This window comes from Chelmon rostratus, chromosome 2, assembly GCF_017976325.1.
Source record: "Chelmon rostratus isolate fCheRos1 chromosome 2, fCheRos1.pri, whole genome shotgun sequence".
Classification (NCBI taxonomy): Eukaryota; Metazoa; Chordata; class Actinopteri; order Chaetodontiformes; family Chaetodontidae; genus Chelmon; species Chelmon rostratus.
The window spans coordinates 18,136,376-18,162,449 of record NC_055659.1 but is presented as its reverse complement, the minus strand read 5'-3'; the positions used below and the strand labels follow the sequence as shown (position 1 = coordinate 18,162,449).

General features: G+C 43.6%; 1 protein-coding gene across 1 annotated transcript; it reads left to right on the top strand.

Annotated features, from left to right (window-relative positions):
* The first annotated feature begins 12 nt into the window (after positions 1–12).
* On the top strand, positions 13–25,209 carry slc4a8 (solute carrier family 4 member 8). The gene is made up of 25 exons (XM_041945854.1): positions 13–34; positions 11,712–11,793; positions 13,720–13,872; positions 14,255–14,390; positions 15,275–15,435; positions 17,058–17,234; positions 17,900–17,991; positions 18,586–18,743; positions 18,858–18,945; positions 19,035–19,181; positions 19,323–19,423; positions 20,779–20,953; positions 21,113–21,246; positions 21,350–21,595; positions 21,898–22,003; positions 22,393–22,554; positions 22,648–22,761; positions 22,861–23,022; positions 23,146–23,397; positions 23,498–23,566; positions 24,089–24,262; positions 24,351–24,482; positions 24,570–24,667; positions 24,922–25,027; positions 25,204–25,209. The coding sequence occupies exons 3-25, from the start codon at positions 13,749–13,751 to the stop codon at positions 25,207–25,209; spliced, it is 3,120 nt and encodes a 1,039-aa protein (XP_041801788.1). The 5' UTR covers positions 13–34; positions 11,712–11,793; positions 13,720–13,748.
* Positions 25,210–26,074: the final 865 nt, after the last annotated feature.

Genomic DNA, 26,074 nt, shown 5'->3' with positions numbered 1-26,074 from the left:
CGTCAACGACCCCGAGAGCATACTCAGCTACCAGGTAAAGTGCCCTTTAAACGTCTAATGCATGGCGCGCTGCTTTGACACTATGGGATGGCACAGACCAGCCTGTGCACAAGCTCCAGCAACTGCAGCCCTCAGTTTGAAATTCTCTGCTCTAATAGAAATTCATCGCTCGCTGCTGGAATGACGGACCGTGTGATATTCGTGGAACTATTTAATGACAGGGATGATCGCACCTGTTTTTCGGCTGTTGCATTTCCACGCGCGTGTGCTGCAATGATATTTGCACATTTTGTGTTAAAGCGGGCTCAGTGGATGTCATTCCTGGGAAGTTGTGTTGTGCAGAACCGTGAGCGCGCAGGGTGTTGTTGATATTGTTATTCCGAGGCGCTAACACGTGCAGTAATTTCTCAGCGCGCATCGCACCTCAATGCGCCGAGAAATCAGAGTTATTTTGACTGGTCTGCGGTCTGACTGTTCATCATTTGCGGCCACATTAGTGTGAGCTCGCAGCAGATTATTGATCAGATGCCGATACATTTTCAAACGCAACGTTCAATAAAATGTCAACCGCTCGTCCGGAAGCCGCGTGTGTGAGAGGAAAAGCGGGGATGGGACAGTTTGCTGGGATTTTAGATGTCTCTTGCTTTGACGGCGTGTTATTTTCTCAGTTACCCTCAAATGACCTTGACGCCATCCTTACACCGAGCACCACGCAGTGCCGAGTGTCCCCCTCTATACATGATCGTTATTGGCCAATCCCGGCGGCAGGGGGAGGACAGCCTGTGGTCAAGTGAGGTTTGAATGGGAAAATGTCATGATCTTTGTCCTGTTGATGTGTGAGCCATTATCAGATTCGTGGCCAGCTGATGGGAAAGGAGGAACCAGGAAGGACAAATGGACCATTGAACACACCAGCGCTCAGGGATGTTTATTCAAGCTGCCATGCAGTAGATATAGCTTGATTATAGCTACGGTGGCATGCAGTGTCACATGTTAAAGGACTTAATGTAGCCTACCCCAAAAGAGTCATGTCATCATGGTGATTTATAACAATAATATCCAGTCTGGGTGCAGGAGACAGATGGAGAAGGACCAGGGGTGAGCTGGGAAGTCTCTGATATGATTACACAGCTTTTAGACAGGGAGGGCAAATTGCCTGAGAGTCTCGCTCTCCAAACTTCAGGGTTATGCCAGTTTACTCACTACAGAAAACCTGTAAGTTTGTCTCATCCATCGCAGAAATGGTTCCGTGGTGCACCTTCGCCATACGTCCCACCCCACCACCACCACCTGAAACCTGTTGCCAAAGCACTGCCGAGGTTTCCCAAGTTGTAGAAAAGACATTCAGATTATTTGCTTGAGTCAAAACAGCAACATGAAGATGCAGTTGTGGATAGTTTCCACAATGTTAAATTATTGATGTGTGTATTTGTAAGTTTGCAGCAATAATTTTGTTGGTGATACAACTGGCCCTAAGGTCACGTATTAACTATAAACACAATACTAAGGCATTAATGATTATTTTCATTATTGAATAATCTGAAGATTATCATTTCCTCAATTAATCATTTGCTCTATAAAAGGTCAGAAAGTGCTGAAAAATGCCCTCCATGAACTCCTGAAGCTCAAGGTGATTCTCCTCCGATGTCTTGTTTTATCCAACCAACAGTCCAGAATCCAACGCTAAAAAGTTCACAGTGATATAAAACACAGACAAGCTAAAAATTTGAAACTTAGTCTTCATGTTTTACCAAAGGATCTGAAAAGCTGAGAGCCAACTGCAGTCTGCAGGAGCCTTTTTCCAGACCTGTGTTTAGCCACCAAACTTCTAGTGAGTTCACAAATGAGACTGTTAAATCCATTTATTTTGCAGTGTGCTAAGCAGTGTGCAGTGTGCGCTCATCCTCCCAGTGTTTCTGTTGCTTTGGAAGGGTAATGTTGTGCTCTTTATCCTCGCTTCAGTCAAACTGGCTGCCATAATTCCATAATTTTTGGTATGATGGTGTCTTTGTTTGTGATAATGCTGTGCTGGTTTGGTCATATTCTTGTGAACATTTGTGAACATTTGTCACATTGTGAACATATTCTTGGTGATAGCTGTATAATTTCAGTAAAACACGTCAAAAATGTAACCTGATGGCAGAATGACAGTGTTATGAAAATTAAAAATATCTTCCAGTTGTGGGCCTGAAGTGAATTCAGTGATTAAGTAATGTTTGAAAACTGTAAAAAAAAACAAAAAAACTTCCCATCGTTGGTGCGGCAGGTTGGTGTGACCGCTCCAGCGCTTTGCATTGTGGGACACAGTAGGCCAGATAGACCGGTCTGATGCATACTGGAGACTTTAGCTGAGATTATAATGGCATGGCTGTGTAACTGGAATAATTTCAATTCACTATTGTTCATCCGGCAGGAATGAGCTATATTTAGGTTTCAGTATGGTTCAGTAATTCATGAATTAGATAGCAACCAAAATAACACCAGCATCTCAAAACCGCTTTGATGTTTTTAGTAAATGTTGTGAGTTTTAGTATTAGTTTTCACCTCTAGTGCCTCTGAGTTGAGAACTAGAGGACCAGCAGTGCAGAAACCAGGGCTACATGAACATTTCCAAAGTGCAGGTGAGTGAACGCAGAGTGTAGGTCATGAAAACGCATAAAATTAATAACTGGTTACACTTACAGTTACAAACAAATCAATCAATCAGTAATTAATGAATCATTAATAAGTAGTTCCTGAATAACTCTTATTCGAGGACTATATAGTAGATAATGATGAGTTACCCGAGAGATAATGTGTTAATGAATCATTAGGTAATGGTGATAATGATCAGCTCCTGAAAATCTGTGAATCGACATACTGACCACTTCATTCCTGAGTCGCTCCTGATTAGCTATGAATCAGCCACTGAGCAGCACAAAACTAATAACGATGCATTAATTACTCATGACTTAATCATTCTTTACTCTTTTTGCGCATCCAAGTAAAGCGATGCATCATACTGAGTTGTTAATAAATAGTCCCTCATTGCTTCTTGATCATGACACAGAGGATAGGAGTCACAATTAGTCCCTTAATAACAAACAGAGACAGCAGCATTTTCAACTAATAGTCATATTCAGACCACATATATTCATGTACTAACACTTTATATCAAGGAACACATATTCACCATTAACTAGCTGTTTACTAGCATGCAAATTAGTAGCACATGGTCTCTTTATTAGGCATAACAAATCACTCATTAAAGGCATTAATGAGTGATTTGTTATGCCTAGTATTTTGGGGGTTATGGTTATTGTGGGTTAGATTATTAAGAGGATAATTCATGTACTTCCTTACTCACTATCTGTAAGCAGTGATTAGGAGATTATTAAGGGAAAACTCTTAGTTAATGGCCGAGTAGTTGTAGAATGTGGTCATGCAGAATAAGGCAAAAAGCCAATATGTGACTAATATGCATGTTAATAAGCAACTAGTTAATGGAAGATATTTGTACTTTGCAAAAAGGGTAGGTGATGATTAAGTAATGAGTAATTAATGAGTCATTATTAGTTTTGTGCCAGATTTGTGCCTGATTCATAATCAAGAATGACTCATGAAGAAAGTGGTCATTTTGTCCATTCACAGATTTTCATGAACTAATCATTATTTAATCATTAATATAGTATCACGCACTCTGTTCTCTAGTGACTCATAATTATCTACTTTATAGTCCTCGACTCCCTTATACCATCATGTGTCCACATTACCTGTGGAATGATCCAAACAGGTGTTTCTGGAGCGTTCCACATCTTTCCCAGTCTTTAGTTGCTCCCGTCCCAACTCGTTTGAAAGATGTTGTTGTTTTCATTTGAGTATATGTCAAAAAGGATTCGCAAATTGTCTCATTTTCTTTATTTATGTTTTACACAGCATCCCAACTTTTTTGGAATGGGGGTTGTGCTTCTAATGCTACGCTGCTGCTTGCGTTGGGACAGTCAGTTTTGTGCTTTGCTGTAATTATTTGTTCACGTTTAATGTTGTGCATTGACTTCTCCTATTGTCTGTTTTATCACTGAGACCCCTTAAAGTGCCTTTATCTGACTAACACTGTATTCTCTGTAGCGCAGGTACAAAGTGACATGCAACATAGTGTCTACATGCAACTCACAGAAACCCTGAATAAAATACCTACTTCTTCAGTCACACCAATGATTCTTTGCCTATTTATAACCATACATACATGCCTAGAAATCAATAAGCCCTTGTAAAACAAACAATACAAAACCAAGCAGGGACACAATCACATACCATGCAACAGTGCAATAACATTCAATACTGCACTGGAACTGAGCCAAGCTAAACCAGAATCTATATGTAGTTGGCTCATAGTTATACTGTATAACTGGACATCTGAGGGATACCATCAAACGACAGCTTTAATGGTGTCACGACCAGCCCAGATACAGTGAGGCTGTGACTCTGGTTCCAGTGTTGTAATAATTTGTGGCTCGCCACATCACACGTTTGTCTCAGATTTCAACATGAGATTGTCACAGTTCCCTTTTTCAGACCTTTTACAGTAGCTGCTTGGCATCCCTCCCAAGCTTTCATTTTAATCAGTCTGGCACAGAGTCATCCAGAATCGCCTATCTGACTAATGAATGCATATCTTAAAGAGCACTTCTGTAGTTTTAAATACGTAAATCTCTGAAGGAAAAGTCCATCTAATTTAATCAAGTTTTCCATCTATTAAAAATGTCTCAAAACTCTCAATTTAATGTTTTAAAGTGCTCAATTCACCACATCATTACAGTTGAGCAGCATGCCCAAAGCCACCATTTAATGGGATTCATTTAGCTTCAAAGCATACACATTAGAGTGAAACATCTACAGTTTTTACAGTCTGCAGAGATATGAGTGAACTAAAAGTCGTCTAACAGCTGGTTTGGTTGCCTTTTACGTTGCTGCTTTTAGATATCGTATGTCCAGATGACTGAGAATCATTCAGACACACTAATTGAAGAAGAGTTTGTTTTGATCCAGAATGTTCTGTCACCTCTTACAGTTTCCATTTGAAAATATAGTTTGCAAAGTAAAATCTGCAGTTTTAATTGTACGGTATGTTACCGTGTGTCTCCAACTACGGCTGCAGTAATCTTTTTACTGAAAACAATTACAGAGCGCCGGCTGTGGAGAGGCGGAATTGTATGTGTGGCATTGAATAAGGTGTGTATGACTCATGCTTCCTGTGGGCTGAAGCAGTCAAAACAGCCGCCGCTCTGATTCTATCCCCACCAGCTCTCTTCTTTCCTGTCTCACTTTTTCACCGTTAACGTCTTCCTCTCATCCATTCATGTTAACCCCTCCCGTCCAAGCGGAGCACTGTCACATGTGTCTCTACAGCGGACGACGGCGATGGCGCAATGCTATGCAGGGGCAGCGGTAGCCTGCGGCTGTGGCGTCCTGGCCCTCAGACACCAAGCCCAGCCTGGAAGTGACAGGCCCAGTTGTCTGAGTCAGGATCTGTGTCCCTGCTGTCAGTTCAGGGTGCTTCAGGGAGGGAAGGAGAGAGGGGAGGTGGTGTTGGCATGGACAGATAAAAATAGGAGATGCAAGGAAACACAATCAGGAGTAGCAGTGGAAGCTGGCAAAGGAGAAATGTTCAGTAAGTGTTGTGTTAGAGGGAGAGAGGTCATTGAAACGGTCAGCTGAGTCAGTAGTGACAGACATCACGAAGGACTCGAAAGCCCACACTGCTTCTGAATCATGGATGCACTTTTTTTTAATCTATGATTGATAGGAGTGTTCTCCTCACTGCTGGTGTAGTTATTGTGTTCACACAGCGAGAAAACTTCTGTTAATAAACCTCACTCTTGCAGCACCAATTAAAAAAGTTTGGGACTGCATCATCATATGCTGTCTATGTAGTAACATCCTTCATACGATCATGTGTTCACAAAGTGGTGAACCTCGCTCCATGCTAGCTTGTGAATGGCTGAGCCTTTCCAGGATGCTCCTTTCATACCCAATCATGATACTATCACCTGTTACCAATCAACCTGTTTACCTGTGGAATGATCCAAACAGGTGTTTTTGGAGCGTTTCACATCTTTCCCAGTCTTTTGTTGCTCCTGTCCCGACTTGTTTGAAACATGTTGCTGCATCAAATTCTGAAAAATCTAATATTTACAAAATCAAGCTCATGAGGTCAAACATTAAATATATTGTCTTCAGCATCTCAAAGTTTTGGAATCGGGGTTGTACAACGACATGTGCTCTCTCTGATATCATTTCTGTTTGTCTTTTGTGAAAGCAGCCAGTGTCTGTGATGTGTCTTGTCGGTCATCTCTCTGGATTTCAGGCCTCTTCTTGGTAACCAGCAGACCTCGTTCCTCTGAAGCTGGCTCTACTCAGAGCTCCCTCACAGTCCCGATGCAGCGAGGCCAGTTTGGCACAGCACATTGATCGTCCCTCAGTCAGGAGACTGGGATGCAAATCATTGCTGCTCTATTTGTTCAGGGCGATGACCAGTTCAATGTGTTTCACTGTAACACTCTTTGACAGCACCTTCTGATTTTGCCTAAAGTTGCTGCCAAAAAAAGCTGTTTTGTCTCCAAAAAATTACAAGAATTACAAAACAGCTCTGACCGCTCGCTGTCAACACGCCCTTGGTGGGTTTCCTGGGCAGCAAAAAATTAACTCTGAGATGATCTCTCTTCTTTATATGCTATTCTAGATTCTTTACTCACAATACGCATATCAAAACCAGTGTATGTTAATGTCTACAGTCATTGTCTGCATCAATGGGAGGTTTATCAGCATCAAAAGTAGGACATTGTGTGAGACTGAACTACTGTGAACATTTTTCTGGGACAATCTGCCCTGCCAGGAAATACATCTCGTATTTGTTTAGTTATCAAACACAGGCGAGTGATAGCATCTGTCTATTTTTGGCTTTTACATGCTGAGACACCAGATTAGGGTGCCTGAAGTCTTCATCATGTGAATTGGCGAGATGGGACAAAAACGTCACAAATGCGTTGAATAGAAGAATTAACATGAGGCGTCAAATCGAGCGGATATCTCCCGCAGTTACTCTTTTAGCACAAGCAAAAAAGACTCGAAGTTTGGATGATGTCCACTTGATTGTGTCCCCTTTCACGTATAGTGATTGAAGTGCATTAGCAAGGCATTTCCAATTGCCAAAATATATACAAAATATCGAAGCAAGAATATGATGCTCTTCAGTTCTGGTGTTTCTTTTTTCCATGTGTAAATTCACATGACAGTATCCTCCGGTCTTTTCTGAACTCCACCCACAAGGCAGCTCCAGTGCACCGCTGCCTCTGATGTGCTTGTAAAGGACAGAAACTCAAGGACAGGCAGCCATTTTGGTTCTTGCTGTGGACTGCTTCTATGGTGCAGTGGCAGTAATCCGGGTGGAGAATTGTTTTTGAGTCCTAAACCCTCCCGAGCACTGTGACTGATACAAAGCCAGAGGACGAGAGTGAAGAAAAGGGGATGGTTGCCAGGAGATAGAAACAGGCAGCAAAACACAAATGATTCGCCGTGTCAGTGGAAAATCACGCACACGTGCATGCTTTGAGGGTCACAGATGTGGTCACCCACAGAGAAAGAAAACTAAACTTCAAGTGTCATGTGAGCTTTTAATTAGCTGAAGCACTTAATGTGACACAAGGGAGGTGAGTTGTGAACGACGGGAAACCATTAACCTGTTGAAAAAACACATACCTGCATGAATGTGCCATTAAGGTGCTCTTAGTGAGCTGTGACCAGGGTTGTGACTCACATTGTGCTATGAAGACCGCAGACTCAGGAGAAGGACAATCGTAATCATGGCATGGATAGACAGTAGTGTAATCTGATCTCGCCCAATAAATTTGACCCAAAAAAGATTTTCTTTCTTTCTTGCCATTCTCTGAAAATGAATTTCAGCCGCTCCGTATCTGCTGAATGAGTCACTGTGCACCAAATGGATCCAAAGTAATTGATGATCTGATGGTCTACCGTCCTTTCTGGGACAAAGCTTTTAGAGTCTCCCCCTGCTCTCATCTATTCTCTCATATTGTGTGTCTATATGTTTGGTAAACCTCCAGTTCTAATGGAGCCGACCGCCTCCAGCCTGAGCCACAACCCACACTCTGCACAGAGGCCCTAATTCACCAGCCCCAGCTGCACCGACTGATAACACTATCTTTGTGCGTGTGCATGCAAGTGTGCGTGCGTGCACGTGTGTGCACGCGTGTGTGTATGTGGATGTGTATTACTCGTGTTGAGGGGACATAAATCTGTTTACACTGTTATACTGTGACTTCCTTATAGGGACAAGATGCAAGTCCCCATAACAAAAATCATTAAATTTTAGAGTAATTTCAGGTTAAGGTTAGGTTTAGGTTGAGGCTAACGTAAGGTTAAGGTGTGTGTGCGTGTGAGTGAGAATCAGGATTGCATGTGAGGGCAGGGACACATTCAGCCAGTGGATGTGTGTATGCACAGGATTGTTTTTCTTTAAGCAGCTATTATCAGTAGAGTGAATAATGTGTAAACAATGCAAGAGGTGCCGCTCGCAGTGGTGAACCTGCAGAGAACTGACACCTGAATCTGCAGCTTTTTTGATGCACTCTCACAAAGCGTTGCTTTCGGCTGCAGCGGTGGCTGTTAACAGCAGACAGACAGTTAACGACGAGCTGGTGGAACACGTCACTCAGTGCAGTTCACTGAGGTGCCCTTAACATTTGTTGGAAAACATGTATGAGACTTATATGAGGGTTTGGCTGCACTGGTTGGTAGAGCCAAAGAAAAATCTGGACTTTCACCAGACTTATTCGGTAATGATGACAGAAAGAGAGACAGAGAAAGCAAGGAGCTGAGTTCAGTCTTATTCACAAAGATGTAGAAGACAGTTTTATTATTTATATTTTCATTTGTAGTTGCAGCCCCAGCGCTCAACACAAGCACTACAGCAGCTACTGTTAGTAAAGAGGATCCCCATGAAAGCAAGTGCTGGTTTAGTGCCTTGCTCAGGGGCGCTTTGACAGGAACAGGAGACTGTTGTTACATGCATGCATGGCCACAAGCCTTTATATCTGTCACCCCACTTCCATCGCTTGAAAAAACATAATTACAAAACTATGAGTCACAGTCAGTGTTTGGCCCAACCATGACCTCCTAATTAAGTGGCCTTCTTCTGTAAAAGAACAGGATTGTCTTGGGATAAAGAAGTGCTCAGTCATGGAAAGAGAGAGACATCCCACGGGGCTGATGTGGTGGAGAGGGTGCGAAAGGAGGCAGGGAGGCAGTGCCAGGCCACCCACACCTGTGAATTAAGTGGATGTCTTGGGACCTCAAAGCTGTTTTCAAGTGTTGTGTGAATTATAAGTAGCTGACATTAGAGCGGGAGGCATGAAAACAGACCAGACAGCTTTTTGGAGTTGGATTTTTTTTGTCTTATAATCAGGTAAGACATTTATCTGCCTGCACTGCATGCTAATTAGTTTTTTCTTATCACAATCTTGTGGTAATGTGCTTAGCTGTTCCGTTTTTGGCAGCATTGAGAGAGGCTGAAGGACTGAGACAGAAGATAAAAAATAGCTTAGGGACCATCAGTGTGCATGTGAATACAGTCTGCAATAAAGATAATACACACACACACACATGCACACACACAGCACTATCCCCATTTATCACATTTCATGACTGCAGGCGGAAACCAGCATGACTCAAAAGTGGGTTTTTTTGTCAATAAACTGTGCGTGGTGTTTTATCAGCTAAACCCCAGGAGAACCAAGAAAAATCACTGCTCGCTCTTGCTCCATACACACATTCATACACACACAGGGTACTTTAGGGCAAATGCAGTTGTATGTCCTGGAAAGCTTTAATAAAGGGACCGATCTCTCCCATGACCAGGACATACAGTTTTATATTTCTCTATAAATAAATGTTGACGCTGCTCTTGCATGCTGCTCATTAGGCGAAGACGTTTCATTCCCACTCCACTAATACAAACTCGCAGGCTTTTCCAACAGCACTTCAGACAGACAAACTGCAATTACTTCAGCTGCCATACAGCAGCGCGGGCTGCAGTGCTTGCTGCACGATAGCCCTCGGATACTGGACTGACCAATTACAGTAAAAGACTGCGTGACAGAGCAGTAGATCTTCAGTGTTTCACCCAGAAAGGGAGATGTTTGAATGGACTGTCACCATTCACTCATACATCCCCTGATGCACACATACACAGCTGAATGCTAACATACTGGATCTGCTCTAAGCTGAGGTCATCTAATTATTTAATTCTGGTGATTAAAGGCCTGCAGTGTTGATGCAGGATATGGACTTCATGCTAAATGAAATCAGGGAGGCAAGATAAACAATTTAACCAAGTTACCAACTAACTGATTAACTCATTACATTACCACAGCTCTGGTCTGAGTTTCACTGTCCTATGTACTCCTCCTATGCGCCTCCTCTCTGTATCTCTTCATTTAGCCATCATAAATATTACATTTCATTCTTTTTTTTATAAGAAGTTCAGCACTCTGCACCATTAATCATTTTATAAGAGTGGGTGTCTATTTTGCCAAATGTCAGATATTTCAATTGTCTGTACCAGCAAATTCTGCCTCACCACCCTCACACACTCACAGAAACACATCCAGCGCGTACAGATCATGTGTTCGTATAGAGTGGGCGGAAGCATCCATTATGTAGAGAGCTGCATTTGTATGTGTCTGTGTGTCTTTTATTTATAGGCTTTAGCGATTGATTTTATTGCTAACTGGCACCAGCTGTTACATATTATGATCACACTTGTACACAGGGGTGATGTACCATCTAGCATCCAGATGTGTCTATAATCCTACCTGTGTCACAGGTCATGTTTCTACCAGAAAACAAGAGGTGGGTTGAAGTGATTTACACTTTGGTGCAGTGGTACACACTCGCTGTCTTGAACAGCATGTGGAAGGTTCACAGAGATTGGAAATTGAAGCTTTTCTGTTGCATGCAGTCCGTGCACACGGATCCTGAAAGCAGAAAGACTGCAGCAGCACAGAAATCCAGAGCCACTGGAGAGGCTCCTGCAGCACTCTGCTCTCATTATCGTAGGGCCGATATATGACCACAGATGAATCCCACAGCTTCACTCGAGCAAACAGCGCTGTTTCTGAGAAAACCTTGTCACTGCGATAGTAACACAGAGACATCCTGCAGCCGTCTGCCAACAGCAGCAGCCTTCACAGATGCGGCACTCTGCTAATTTGATTTGATTTGATTTCTCCTGGATAGTAGATCCTAGCACATTCTCCAACTGACTCATACTCTGTTTACCTCTGGTGTGTGTGTGTTTATAAGAAAGTGTGTGCGTGCCTGCCTGTCCGTCTCTGTTTGTCTGTGCCAGACGGGCTGAGAATAGACTGTCTGGAATTTGATGCTCATTGTTGAAAAGCTCTTGCCAGTTTGGCCAATTAGTGGCTCTGTTACAGTGTCAGTAGTTTGAGTTTAACAGGATACTTCTGGACATGCTGACCTTTCAGGTTCCCTTTCACGGACTGATCGCTAAAGGCTGATGGTGTTTGACAAAGTTGAACTTTTCCATAAGAACAGTATGGCTGCTGGAGACAGAGGGAAACATATTATCTGCACTGAGCATCAGTAAAAAGAACAGTAACATTACACTTACATGTATTATGTGTGTCCACCAGAGGCCAGATGAGGAGGTGGTGGTAGACCAGGGAGGGACCAGCTCGGTACTGAACATCCACTATGAGAAGGAGGAACTAGAAGGTGAGTAACATGCACAGATGAGCCAAACCCTTTACTTAAAGTTCCTCAGTGTGGAATATTTTATGTGATTATTCTTATGTGGTTCCTTTTCCTTTTCTTAAAGCACAGAAAGCAGAGATATCTCTGGGTTTCCGTATGCATTGCTCCGTTATTTGTATATTTTCAGCTTCCACAGAATTTTTCTGGGCAACATGTGCGTAGTAAGCCATGGTCCTTGTGCCCACTTACCAACGACCTTCACAGCTGCAGTTTGCATTCCATCAGGAGAAAATTGGTTCCTACATCATAACACTGCTTTCAAGTTCAAATTCTAACCATGAATCATATTTTATGATCTCAACAGATGTTTTGCAAGAAAGACGTTCATTTGTTACAGAACTGCATCCATCAGATGGTCAAAAAGAAGTAGAGTGCAAACAGTGCAGCATTTCCTTCTGAAATGCAGCGGAGACATCAAAAACATACCTGTACAGCAAAGCTGCAGGTGATTAAGCACTCCTGAGTTAATTGCCTTACACCACAGGTGACCTGACCTCACTCAGCTTACAGCAGATCTCCTCAGACCACTTACTGTCTGTCATATATATTTCATCAGATAGTATGATGGAGCAACATTTTCTCAGTGTGTGTGTGTGTGTGTGCGTGTGCCACTTGGTCCATTATCGCTTTCCTGGGAGGATAATAACATGTTTAAAGATGAAACACTCAGCTGCGGTTCCGTTTCATTCCTTACAGTTTACCATTTCAGTTTTGTCATTTCTGATCATTTCAGCTGTTGTTCTTTAATTCTTTCATTTTAGAAGTTTCTGCTTTGATATTCAAAATAAACTCCATTACTGTGGGTGTCACATGCACTCAGTCTTGTTCTCACAGTATGTTGCATTCAACACTGATGCACTGGTGATAATGATGATTACAGACGGCCGTCATGCTTGACACTAATGTGGTACAGGAAGCACAGTGTTGTTGCCTGATTCTCCCCGTGGAGCTTTGAGCCAACACCAGACCCTCAGTTTAATGGCTTTCACTTTCACTTACTTTAATCATTTTGAGGGGAGTGACCACAGCGCAGCTTATTCCACTCTGCTGTCCCTCATGAGCACTTCCTCTGCTTTGCTCTCCTTTCTTCTTCTTTTTTTCTCTTTCAGTTGAGTGACGCAGGGAATGTCAGTTTCATCCTCAGCTTACCACGATTTTAAATGTTCTCATCAAAAGGGCTGAAATCAAATGTGCTTGTGTATGAATTCACAGAGAGTGGACAAACCCAGAGACAGGAAAGTCATCTGTGCTGCTGGGTGTAAACAAAGTGTCCGCTGAGTTCCACAATGTGTGTCCGCTTTAAAAGATAATAGATGATAATCAGACAGACATCTTGAAAGTATAGACTGCAGTCACATGTTAGAAAATTAAAATTAAAATTAATAGAAGGTAAAAATGGCAAAAATAAGTGCCAAGCAAGCAGGTTACAAAGTGTGAAGATTTGTGCCCATTTGTTTGTTTTTTCAGATTATTTAAAATAAAAGACAAAACAGTCAGATTTGAAATACAAAACTGTTCATTGCCTCTTTCAGTTTAAATATGCACAGCTGAGGAAGGCCTGAAGCTCATCTGAAGACAACAGACAGCCTTCTTCGCTAGTCGATTAGTACCCATATATAATTAAGTACTATTTATTTTGTCGTCTATATTTCCTCAAGGTGCTGTTACTGAACTCTCCAGAACCTTTAAGAGCATTTATATCACCATGATGATGTTTTATTTATAGATTTTCAATGCTCTGTTGAAATGCATTATTTTTAAATAAACAGTGATGATACTACAGCAAAATGCTTGATGATTATTTTCTAGTAAATATTGTCACTGTGTGTATGTATGCATGAAAGCATTAGTCAGTATTACTCAGTTCTTCTCTCGCCTCTTCTACAGGCCACAGGACTCTGTTTGTCGGGGTTCGGATGCCCAGGCAGAGCCATCGTCACCACAAGCCTCATGGCTCTCGGCACCGCAAGAGAGACAGAAGGGCAGGAAGCCTCGCAACGCAACAGAGCGAGGAAGCTGAGACGACCACCTCCAGTCATGGTAGCGCACACACACGTTTTTAAGGCTCATCCAGTCATTTATCTGTCAGAGAGAGAGGAAAAATAGACAATAGTTGGTCATGGCTCAGTGTAGAACATGCATGTGTTTTTGCACTTCCAGCTCTTGGAGAGGAGGCAGTGGTTTATCAATACTGTCACAATCATGCAGCACTCCAGGCTAAAATTGACAAGCCCACTAATTAGTTATCAAGAACAGGAACTAGTCAGTATGTTGCATTTGTGTGTGCTTGGGCTTAGATAGATTTGTGTGTGTGTGTTCCCAGTAGGCATGTACTGACAAAGCAAGTAGTGCTGTGTGTGTGTTTGTGAAAGTCTTCTGAGAAACACGGTTCACCTCTCGTTCCCCCTTCACGTCCTCTCAGACACGCCGTCCCAGCGCGTCCAGTTCATTCTGGGAACGGAGGAGGATGCTGAACACGTGGCCCACGAGCTGTTCACCGAGCTGGATGAGATCTGTGTGAAGGATGGCAAGGATGCTGAGTGGAAAGAAACAGCCAGGTCAGGATCTCCTCTGGGAGCTGCTGGCAACCATGCTAGGCAATAAAGCATCTGACAGCCTGGCAGCTCTACAGCTGCACTGTTATGAAGAGGGACAAGTGTTCAAGCGGTAGTTACATCTAAAGCTGAGTGGAGATCATTTTTTGATCGGTTTGAGAGGAGTGACAAAAAACAATACTGCTGTGATCTCAGTCATCCTGCTCAAACCCCAAATATCAGTTTCACATGCTAATGTCAAACCTTCCCCTCATATTATTGTGGTTGATATTGCCATTAAAAGCATCTTTCCTGGGAGGAAATGGTGTAAAATCATGTGTGTGGTGTGGAAAAACACCTTTCCTTTTAAGATTTAATGCTCCCTTCTTCCTGTCTGCACTGACTTGATCTGGACCTTTTATCAAACCTTTAACACTTACACTTTACATGGTCAGCGATCGCATGATTAATCACATGTAGGAATTAAAGAATACAAGAATATGGAAGAATGCAATTCAATTTTTAAAACTGTTTATGTTATTTTTGTGAAATCCTTCTTATTTTCCCTGGCATTAAACATGTGAGACAACAATTGAATATATTTATAATATAAAAATAGAAACTATTATTATTATTCTGAATCATAAATTGCTCAATATATTGCTTTAGATGCATTATTAGTGTATTTACCATCATGAATGATATTTCATATTATCACTCCAGAACATATCTCACAAGGTGTGTGTTCACCTCTGCCTCTGTGCTGCACTCTCTTATCATACATTTGAGAGTACTTTATGTCATAAGAAATTAGCTAAAGTGAAAAGACAAAAGGAAGGATACTTCCAACATTTAACATTTAAGGAGTTTGATAAATACAGGCCCTGACCTGTCGCCTGTCTCTGCAGGTGGCTGAAGTTTGAGGAGGACGTGGAGGATGGCGGGGAGAGGTGGAGCAAGCCCTACGTCGCCACTCTCTCCCTCCACAGCCTGTTTGAGCTCCGCAGCTGCATCATCAACGGCAGCGTGCTGCTCGACATGCGTGCCGACTGCATTGAAGAGATTGCGGGTGAGAATTTTTCATCCGACATATATAAATATCTCAGTTCCAGAGTGCTATCTATCCTGAGGAAAAAAGGCGAGCTCTGGCTTGTGCTGAGAGAAATCAGTTTTTATCATTAGTATAAGTGACTGTTGTTGCTTTTTCAAATGGATATATGATTTCACTATTTTTTTCCTGTCTTTCTCTTTCCCGCTCTTTTGAGTCGCTTCTTGCCCCTGTCCTTGAGAAAATATTAAATTCCTTGATATAAAACAGGCTGTATATCTCAGCGGAGGTGCCCCCTGGGTGTGTGCTACAAATCGATCTGTCCTCCTAAGAGAGGAGACCTGCATACGGTGCAGGGCAGAATCACTGTTATTCTGGATGCAGAAACACACAAACACACACAGACTCATGTTTTCAGTCATAGGAAAGTCTGAACTGACTTTAAATTACATAACAACATAACAGAGCACAACATGTTGGGTGCCATTCCTCTAAAGGCTCAGTGTGGCTGCTCGGTGGTTGAGTTTTAGTGGAAAACTGCAGCTGAACTTCTGTTGAACCTGATTTGCATTAAAATCTGCAGTAATGAGCTAACACTGTTCGCGCTCATTTGCATGCGCGAATGCAATTAACTATGCACCTGCAATTTGCATGCAAGCACCCGACTGATAAGCACTGCACGTGTATGAGTACATGTTTACGTCCATCCACCGCGCACACATAAACGCACGCACACACACACACATATACAAAAGATCACTTGGTTCGAGACTCTTCATCAGTCTGTCTTCCTCATTGTCAGATTGTGACAGGTTTACAGCCTTGTTGCTCACGATCCTTCCTCTTCTACAGCTGTCCACTGCTGTTCTCACTTCTCTCACTTCTCGCCCTCTCTTCTCCATGTGACTCCTGCCAGCAGCACCTGGGCTCCAAACGGTAGACAGGATGGTGGAAGAGATGGAGACAAAAAAGACATTTCTTTATTTACTTGTTTATTTTTGGAAGTGTGGGAAACTGAGACCTCAGAACGCAAAAGAAAATGCCTGAAGTTGCATAAAAAGCAAAGTCTAATCATTATTATTCACAGGATACAAACAAAACCTTTATGTTGAAACATGCGAATGAACATGTGCATAGTGCCGGCCCTGAAGTGTGCTCAGGCGCTGCAGAGTGTGTAGATTGATCGAGTGCAGAGGAGGAAAGGAAAGAAGGAAGGAGACATCCAGTGCTGACTCAGCAGTCTGTATAAAAAAGAAAGGAGTGAGAGAGGAAGGAGACATGCTGATTATTCTCTGCAGTCCCACATGACCCGATACATTGGACACATATTGACCTTCCCCCTCCAACACACACCTTTCTTTCACGCTGCCTTTGCAAATTGACAGATGTCTGAGGAGATTATAACATTTTAACTACAGCAGTTAAAGCAAAAGGCACGTTTTTCAAGTAAAAATGTAGTAGGAGCATTAAGATCTATTTATTTATTAGAGATTTATTAACTTTTTTTCTGTGTAGAGTTTAGTGATTATAAAGTAATTAAAGTACTGGTCAAGGTAGTACAAATACATACATACCTAATGCCATTGTCAGTCAGTCTAATTTCATAACCTGAGCATGTGTGAATTTCTTTGTTCGCACCGCAGACATGGTGCTGGACCACCAGGAGGCGTCCAATGAGCTGGACGACAGTGTGAGAGTGAAGGTTCGCGAGGCCCTGCTGAAGAGACACCACCACCAGAATGAGAAGAAGAAGAACCTGATCCCAATCGTACGCTCCATCGCCGAGGGAACCCGCAAACAGTCAGAGCCGCATCTGATAGGTGGGGCCGGTACTGTACACCACATGCAAACACATGTTGCACATACATGTTTCTGGACAAGCTTCTTCACTAAAGGTTGTCACAGATCATTCATTGGTATGAATCCAATGTAGAAATCCAGTGTTACGGATTTAAATTATAATTACTTCTGGACATCTGGTTACAGAAACAGGGTAAACACATATATAGGTGTTGAATTATAATTTCATTAGTCAGATATGTCTGATATAAGATTGCATAATGCTTTTTAGTAGAACGATTGATGGAGAAAAATCAGAGAATAAATGTGGATAGGACGAGACTAAAAGCAACAAGACTAGGCATAAATAAGTGCTTTATAATGACCAATACAGGGCCAATATGCTACTAGTACACATGCCAATAAACAACTAGTTAATGGTAAATATGTATATGTTAATATGAAGTGTTACCAGACAGACACGTAGAAAACCACCTAATCTCCAAGCAGTGACACTGTGGTAAGGGACAAACTGCCAAAAAAGCATTTCACTGTTATTAAGCAAATGGGCGATATTATTGGCAGATAAGCATTATTGCCTTCATAAGCAGTTTTTTTTCTTTCATTATGCTCTTTGGCAGGTTAATAAATATATGCACTGACTCTGATTATCTCTCTCTCAAACACACACACCCTTACTGTCCAGCAGGGTCAGCCACATCTCCCCAGCCTCCGCCAGCTACAGAGCCAGCTAAGAATGGTGGCGGACAGGACAGCACCCAGGTGGACCTCAGCAAGGTAAACAAGAAGGCTGATTTCTCATAAATGTGGGCAGTTTCTCACCACACACTGTTTGCATTTATGGATGGATGCTGTGAAGACCACAATAGGAGTGTAAAAGAAAGAGCAGGTATAATTAGAGTGACGGCAGCAGTGTACGATCTGTTTTGGTTGTACAGGGCTGTCAGCTCTGTGCATGCACTGTAGCACTCTGCTAAAATCTGTAATCAATGTTTGCTGTACTGCCAACATCATCAACTAGGTCACATAGTGCCCCCTAGGAAACAACAGGGGAACTGCACTTGATCAAAGTGCATCACTGCAAGACTGTTGAGGTCAGCCTCACAGGCAACAGATAAAAGCTTCCATTCAGCCATTAATTTCCAGCTGGGCTTTTGAGTGCATATTTGGACAGTTTGATGTTAGCACTGAAATACAAGCTAGCATTAGCCTGCACCTACTCTTAGACTCTTAGATTGAAGAAATTTCTTCTGCATTGTTAGTTCTGCAGTTACAGGAAGCAGGGACTAGTTTGTTATAAGATAATTACCACTGTAGGTATTGAGTAATTTATTTTCCATTCTGATATGAACTTCTACCTTGTCTCATCAGGTCGACATGCACTTCATGAAGAAGATCCCAGAGGGCGCAGAGGCCTCCAATGTACTGGTGGGAGAACTGGACTTCCTGGAGAGGCCCATCGTGGCCTTTGTTCGCCTCTCCCCTGCTGTGCTGCTGACCGGACTCACTGAAGTCCCCATACCTACCCGGTAGACCACGCTCTGCAGATACATAAACAGTGGCTCGGTTATAAAATCAAATGATGTGAATTCAATAATCCAGGAAAGATTTTATATACTCTAAATCATCTGCTCTAATGTCAGGTTCCTCTTCATTCTCCTGGGCCCAGATGGAAAGGCTCAGCAATACCACGAAATTGGACGCTCCATGGCAACCATCATGACGGATGAAGTAAGAATGCTCCCTCAATTAAAATCCAGCTTCAGACCCTGTCTTGCTGAGGCAGGCTGTTAAGTTTCCCTCACTTCTCTCTGGACCAGATCTTCCATGATGTAGCCTATAAGGCAAAGGACAGAAGTGACCTGCTGGCAGGGATAGATGAGTTCCTGGACCAGGTAACAGTCTTACCACCAGGAGAGTGGGACCCCTCCATCCGCATCGAGCCCCCAAAGAATGTCCCCTCTCAGGTATGCAGCCGCGTTGACACAGAAATTTTGCTTTTCAGGTTTGAATTTTAGCTACGGCAAGCAACAGAGGCTGTGTAGTTAAAGTGTACAGCTACTTTTTTGATTTTTGTCTGTTCCTGGACTGTTGTCGGGTGCCTGCAGGAGAAGAGGAAGATGCCTGGAGTCCCGAATGGCACAGCCTGCCAGGTAGAGGAAGAGCTACATGCTGAGCACCACGGGCCCGAGCTGCAGAGAACTGGACGGTAAGCTGTCTTACACCAGCTTGTTGCTGCAGCAATGTGTGCTACACTGCATGGTAAATATAGACACCAAATTCAGACGAAATTTAGAAGACTTCACACCCAACAAATTGGTGAATGTCAGGATAAGCTGTCAGGAAAACAGCCTGCGGAAAAACATGGATTTAGCACTTGTTATATTCTATGAAGGGATGTGTGGAGGCCTGGGGCTGAGTTTAGCACTCACCGACATGTCTGTCAGCTGCCAGCCGCAAAGTCTAAATTTGGATTTGTGAGGAGCCGAGGTGGGACGAGCAAGTGACAGCCACAGTGGCCAAGTGTGACAGCCTGAAACACAAACACGCATCAAAACATTCCTCATTTTATCTCTTCAGAAGTTTCCAGCCACTCAAAATATCGGTTCTTGCTGAAATTGTTGTTTAACGTCTCACTATGCTGCAGTGATGTAGAAGTACACTAAAGGATATTGTGACATCACCAACAGGTGTGGTTACAGGTGCAACAGAGCACACTTCTCTCTTCTCACTTCACCCAACCACAACCATTAATGCTGCATGAACGCGGTGAAGCATGAAATGAAACATCTTCAGCCTGGTGTTTATTACTCTGTAATGATCCTGCACATCCAGGCAGGTGTGAAGTTATTCTGACTGATCAGACCTCTGCACAGGTGGAGTCATACTGGAAATTACACAAGGTCACCAAACCGAACGTATCAACAGCAGGCGCATAAGGACAGTAAGGGAGATGTCAATCAAGCACAGTCTGTACATAGTTTAGGAAAGAGGTCAAAACACCTGTGTGTGAGGACCACGGCTGTGCAGAGCCTTTCATTATTCACTTAGTGGAAGAGTAGTCTTTAAAATGCCACCAGGACACACATTAGAAAAAGCTGAGATTCCTGAATATGAAGCCGTGACATGAAGTTATTCTTGTACCTTTTCTGATCATCTCCCGAAAGTGATTAGTTGTTGGCCAGTTTCCCCCTTAAAGGAATAGTTTGACTTCAGAAATATGCTTATGACCTTTCTTGCCAAGACTTAGACAGATAAGAGGGCTGCTGCTGCTTGTCTGCGTGCTAACTATACAGCTAAAGCCAGGAGGCGATTAGCAGAGGTTAGTACTAAGACTGCATATGTAAATTTAATGTAACTGTAAATGCATATTTGCCAAAATGTTGAACCATTCATTTAAGCATGGAAGTTATTGTCCACACTCTGCAAAACTCCAATGCTAGCCAGCTTCAGATGATCATATAACAACCCTAATATGTCAGCTCGATGTGACCTATCTCTTCTATCTCAGATTGTTCATTTAAACCTCAGCGCATCTCCTCTTTTGTTGCGTGCCGTGATCAGGTTGTTTGGTGGTCTGATACTGGACATTAAGAGGAAAGCTCCGTTCTATCTGAGTGACTATAAGGACGGCATGAGCCTCCAGTGTGTGGCCTCCTTCCTCTTCCTCTACTGTGCCTGCATGTCTCCTGTCATCACCTTCGGAGGGCTGCTGGGGGAGGCGACGGAGGGACGCATCGTAAGAGCAAAAACACACCCAGACACACACTCAAACAGAGCTGATCACTGTGCGCACACGCTGCGGTGTAATTGGAACATTATTAACATCATAGTGTACATGTGATGGAACTGCACACAAAACATGCAGTACTCTCTGTATCTCCACCATGTGCTCCAGAGTGCCATAGAGTCCTTACTTGGTGCGTCTATGACTGGAGTAGCGTACTCCATCTTTGCTGGTCAGCCTCTCACCATTCTGGGCAGCACAGGTCCTGTGCTGGTTTTTGAGAAAATCCTCTTCAAGTTCTGCAAGTATGTATTACAACAATGTCTCTGTGACATTTTGAACATCGCCACCCTGACATTTGTCTAACTGATCGCACTTCCTCCTCCTCTTTCTCGCGTCTCAAATCAGGGACTACGACCTGTCCTATCTGTCGCTGAGGACCTGCATCGGCCTGTGGACGGCCCTGCTGTGTTTGGTGTTGGTTGCCACGGACGCCAGCTCTCTGGTGTGCTACATCACTCGGTTCACAGAGGAGGCCTTTGCCGCCCTCATCTGCCTCATCTTCATCTACGAGGCCCTGGAAAAGCTCTTCCACCTGGGAGAAGTCTACCCCTTCAATGCACACAGCGATCTGGACAAACTCACGCTGGCCTTGTAAGGAACAAAATGTTCACTGTGCTCATTTCCTCAAGCTTTCACCTGCATGTTCAGATTTTTAGCTGTTCATTGGGTTTTTTCCTCTGCAATGTTCTTCTTGAAGAATATACAGCTCATTTCACTGTTTCACTTATTTCACTGTCTGTGTTGTCTCTTCGTTGCTGCGCTCCTTCCTTCAGATCACATCATTGCATGCAGTTACCTTGGCGTCTGGCCTAATTTGACTGATAAAAGCATGTGAGCTCAGCCTTTTTAGTCAGCCACTGAGAGCCACACTCTATGCCTCTCTCCCTGTGTAGCTGTAAGTGTGCAGAGCCTGATAATCCCAGCAATAAAACCTTAGAGCTGTGGAGCAAGAGAAACATCACAGCCTCTGCTGTGCCCTGGACCAACCTCACTGTCAAGGTAATGTAACTATGTGGAAGCACATACACACACAAAGACACGCACACACACTCCTAACCCCACTGAAACTTTCACATGATAGCACACATTTGCTCCAACGTGTTTACTTTTGTTAACGTTCAACTAACCCCCTCACCCTCCCCCAAGCAGCGAACCTCTCTTAAGGACCTTTGCAAACAGTGACAAGGACATTCAATCGATTAACCCTTCACCGCTGTGTGCGTAACTGTGCACACCAAAGCCTTGTCTCTCTTCTTGTGTATTGTGTGTTTTTTCTTTGTAGACTCTTCCTGTCTGTCAGATAATTTAGATAAAATGGCCTTTTGATCTGTTTTTTCTTCAGTCCTCTTAGGCCGTTTTGTTCTAATATAACCTCTGAATCTCTGCAGGAGTGCATCAGTCTGCAGGGCCACTTCGTTGGGACGGCATGTGGCCATCATGGCCCCTACACCCCAGACGTTCTCTTCTGGTCTACCATCTTGTTCTTCTCAACCTTCTTCATGTCTGCCTTCCTCAAACAGTTCAAGACTAGTCGCTATTTTCCCACTAAGGTAACTAACCATTTTGACTGCTCGGTAAGGTAGGGGTTATCAAACCTGACCTGCCACATCAGTAACTACTGATTACTGATCTCCTGTGCCCAGGTGCGGTCCATGATCAGTGACTTTGCAGTGTTCCTCACCATTGCTGTCATGGTTCTGCTCGACTATGTCATTGGAGTGCCCTCCCAGAAGTTGAAGGTGCCTGGCAAATTCCAGGTACAGAGGAAATGATTGTAGTAATGCAGATCTGGATATGGAACTGAACGCGGTTAAGGTTGACTCATGGCCTCACTCCCCTTCAATGGGATCTTGCAGCCCACCAGAGATGACCGAGGTTGGTTGATCAATCCAATAGGGCGCAACCCATGGTGGACGGTCCTGGCCGCATCTATTCCTGCTCTTCTCTGCACCATCCTCATCTTTATGGACCAACAGATAACAGCCGTCATCATCAACCGTAAAGAGCACAAACTGCTGGTAAGAAAAAAGTCTGAACATTCAGATCATGCAGCTGCTGTATGAGCCTGCATCTGCGCTGTTGCTTCCAGCTGCACACTGGAGATCAGCTGTGCATGCACCCGTCTGTCCTCCTCTCTGCAGAAGGGCTGTGGGTACCACCTGGACCTGCTGATGGTCGGAGTGATGCTGGCGGTGTGTTCCATCATGGGCTTGCCGTGGTTCGTAGCGGCCACGGTCCTGTCCATCTCGCATGTCAACAGCCTGAAGCTGGAGTCAGAGAGCTCGGCTCCAGGAGAGCAGCCTCGCTTCCTGGGCATCAGAGAACAGAGGCTGACCGGCCTGGTCATCTTCCTGCTCATGGGCTGCTCCGTATTCATGACTGGAGTCCTGCAGGTTAGTCAGCCAAGCTATGCAATGCTGCCCCCCTCTGGCTGGGACACTTAGTCAGATGAGTGAGGGCATGAAAGAGTAAAAATATGTTTATTTTTTCCAGTTCATTCCTATGCCAGTGCTGTATGGTGTTTTCCTTTACATGGGAGTCTCTTCATTAAAAGGAATCCAGGTAATGTGCAATCTGACATACATAAATGTGAAACATTATTGCACAATATGGTACAGATGCTTAACAGTAAAGCCAGAATGTGTATAATTTGAGCTTTTCTGACTTTTGCACCCCCTTCTTGTCATGGCTCAATTCATTTTCTACAGTCCAAACCTCATTGAAAGATGCTATTATCACTGGTTTTTGAACAGATGTTTTCAACTTTTACTCTATTATTGCTTCAGCTGGGAATAATTTAAATGCAAAATTGTTCCATGTTGTTCTTCTTGCCATCTCCATCCCAGCCTCTTATTAATTTGCTTGTCCCTGCTCCCTCCCTCTCTTGATCTAATTAATTCTGTTGCAGTTCAGACAGGCCAAACAGTTAATTGCGAGACCAATCTAACTAAATTTGTCATTCATAATCACTTCCTTTCTCTTGCCATATTTGCCATCTGTCCCTGCTCTCATTGATTCATTTCTCGTTATCCTCTCTGTCATTAACTTCCCCTCCACCTGTGTTTGTCGCCATCCTTTCCTCAGTTCTTTGACCGGCTGAAGTTGTTCGGCATGCCAGCGAAGCACCAGCCAGACTTCATTTACCTGCGCCACGTCCCCTTGAGGAAGGTGCACCTGTTCACTGTCACCCAGCTCACCTGTCTGGTGCTGCTCTGGGTCATCAAGACGTCACCTGCTGCTATCGTCTTCCCCATGATGGTGAGGTGATCACGGCCAACATCCCCTCTCCCTCTTCATTAGTCTCCCCATGTAAATAACAATCCTTTTTTTTCTCCTGTGCCTGCAGGTGCTGGCTCTGGTTTTCGTCCGCAAGCTGCTGGACTTGTGCTTCTCTAAGCGAGAGCTGAGTTACCTGGATGACCTTATGCCTGAATGGAAGAAGAAGAATCTTGATGATGCCTCCAAAAAAGTAGATGAGGTAGTGTAGGTGGAATCTTGAAAAATGACAATAAATGAAAATGCATGTAGTGACTGTATGTCTGTGGCGGGGTTGTGTGTCTTTTAGGAATCGCAGGTTATGCTCAGTGATAAAAAGCGAGATACTGTTCAGATTCCCATGGACAGCAGCAAACCCGCTCAGACCCCAAGAGCACATGACCCCAGGTGAGTGTACACATACACACACATGGACTGGACGGACATCAGAGCATCAGAGCAGCAAGATTATGAGAGAAACGTTTCACCTTTCTGTCTATCTGTATGTATGCTTGCCTTGTTTGGGTGTGGTGGTCTGTTTTCAAGTGCACCCTGTGCAACTGACATGCTAAGACCTCTCCCTAAGCCTCAAATTACCCCCCCAACCCTATCCCTTCTCTGCTTTCTGCTCTCATCCTCCTTTTCCTCTCCCTGCTCCTCAGGTGTGACCCCTCTGATATTAATATATCTGATGAAATGTCTAAAACCACCGTGTGGAAATCCCTCAACTCCAATCAAAAGGACACTCGTCCTGTGGCTGCTAAGAAGGCAAGGCCACATCCTCTCTTTCCTCACCCCTGTCATCTGGAAATATTCCCGCTGCACATTGTGGTCACTTGCTTCTTTTGTGCTTGGCAATTGTTGCTCCGACTTGTGATTGCAAGTTTAGGGCAGCCATTTTCTGTGTCGTGTTAATCCTGGGTTTGTATGTTTTTACTCTGCAGGATTGAAGGGATCGCATTCATAGACGAGTAACGTCCACAGTCCTGGCTGACTCAGCTGTGTCACTCGACTGTGGTTCTGGACCACAGGACGTTGGGATTTGGCTGCTTTGACCGTCAGCTTCTTCAGTGCTTAGAGAAACCAGTCTCGGTGATTTGTACCAGCTACCCACAAACACATAATACTGTCAGCAAAATACACAAAGACATAGACGAACACATGAACTTCTATCTTTGTCAGGACTGGAAATGTGTTTAGAATCGTATTTCTTATTAACATTAAAGCCAGAGCTAACCTAATCCTAACTCAGATGCTTTGTACTAGAAACTAGCACCAACCTCAGCAACCAGTTAACCAGTGGAAAACACTCATCTCAACCATCATCATCTTCTACTTTCAGCTTTGTATTAAATCAGACAAGAAGACAGAAGACAGCCCCTAATGATGAGCTCTGGCCCGTACACAGCCTCTGGCTTCCCATCCTCGTTGTGAGGTTGAAGGATGGTATGGAGGATGACACTTTAAAGCACTCTCTGCTGTAGCGATAGGCAGCTGTGAAAATTCGACAGTATCGAACAGCTCGATTTTAATTTGTTTGTATGGAGCAATGAGATGGGCTCTGATAAAGCAATCTAGAGACAAATCCTGGAGCTGCTTCGTTCACAGTCACAGTAAATAATGGAACAACTGCGAGGACACTGTGACAGCTGCTGGCACCCGTGGTGATTTTCGCTGAGATATGAGTACACTGGCTGCTTCATTTAAAGCTCATCTGGACGTAACATCTCAAACAGCCTAACTAAATGCCAGTTAGTCACACATTCAGCGAATGAGTGGCACAAGTCTCTAAAAACTCCAAAAAATGTTTTAAAG

Excerpts from the sequence above, each read along its gene's own strand:
- slc4a8 (XM_041945854.1), top strand. The coding sequence starts at position 13,749 with ATGCCCAGGCAGAGCCATCGTCACCACAAGCCTCATGGCTCTCGGCAC. Across the intron at positions 18,744-18,857 it reads GAAGTCCCCATACCTACCCG|GTTCCTCTTCATTCTCCTGG; the intron begins GTAGACCACGCT and ends CTCTAATGTCAG. Across the intron at positions 20,954-21,112 it reads AGGCGACGGAGGGACGCATC|AGTGCCATAGAGTCCTTACT; the intron begins GTAAGAGCAAAA and ends CATGTGCTCCAG.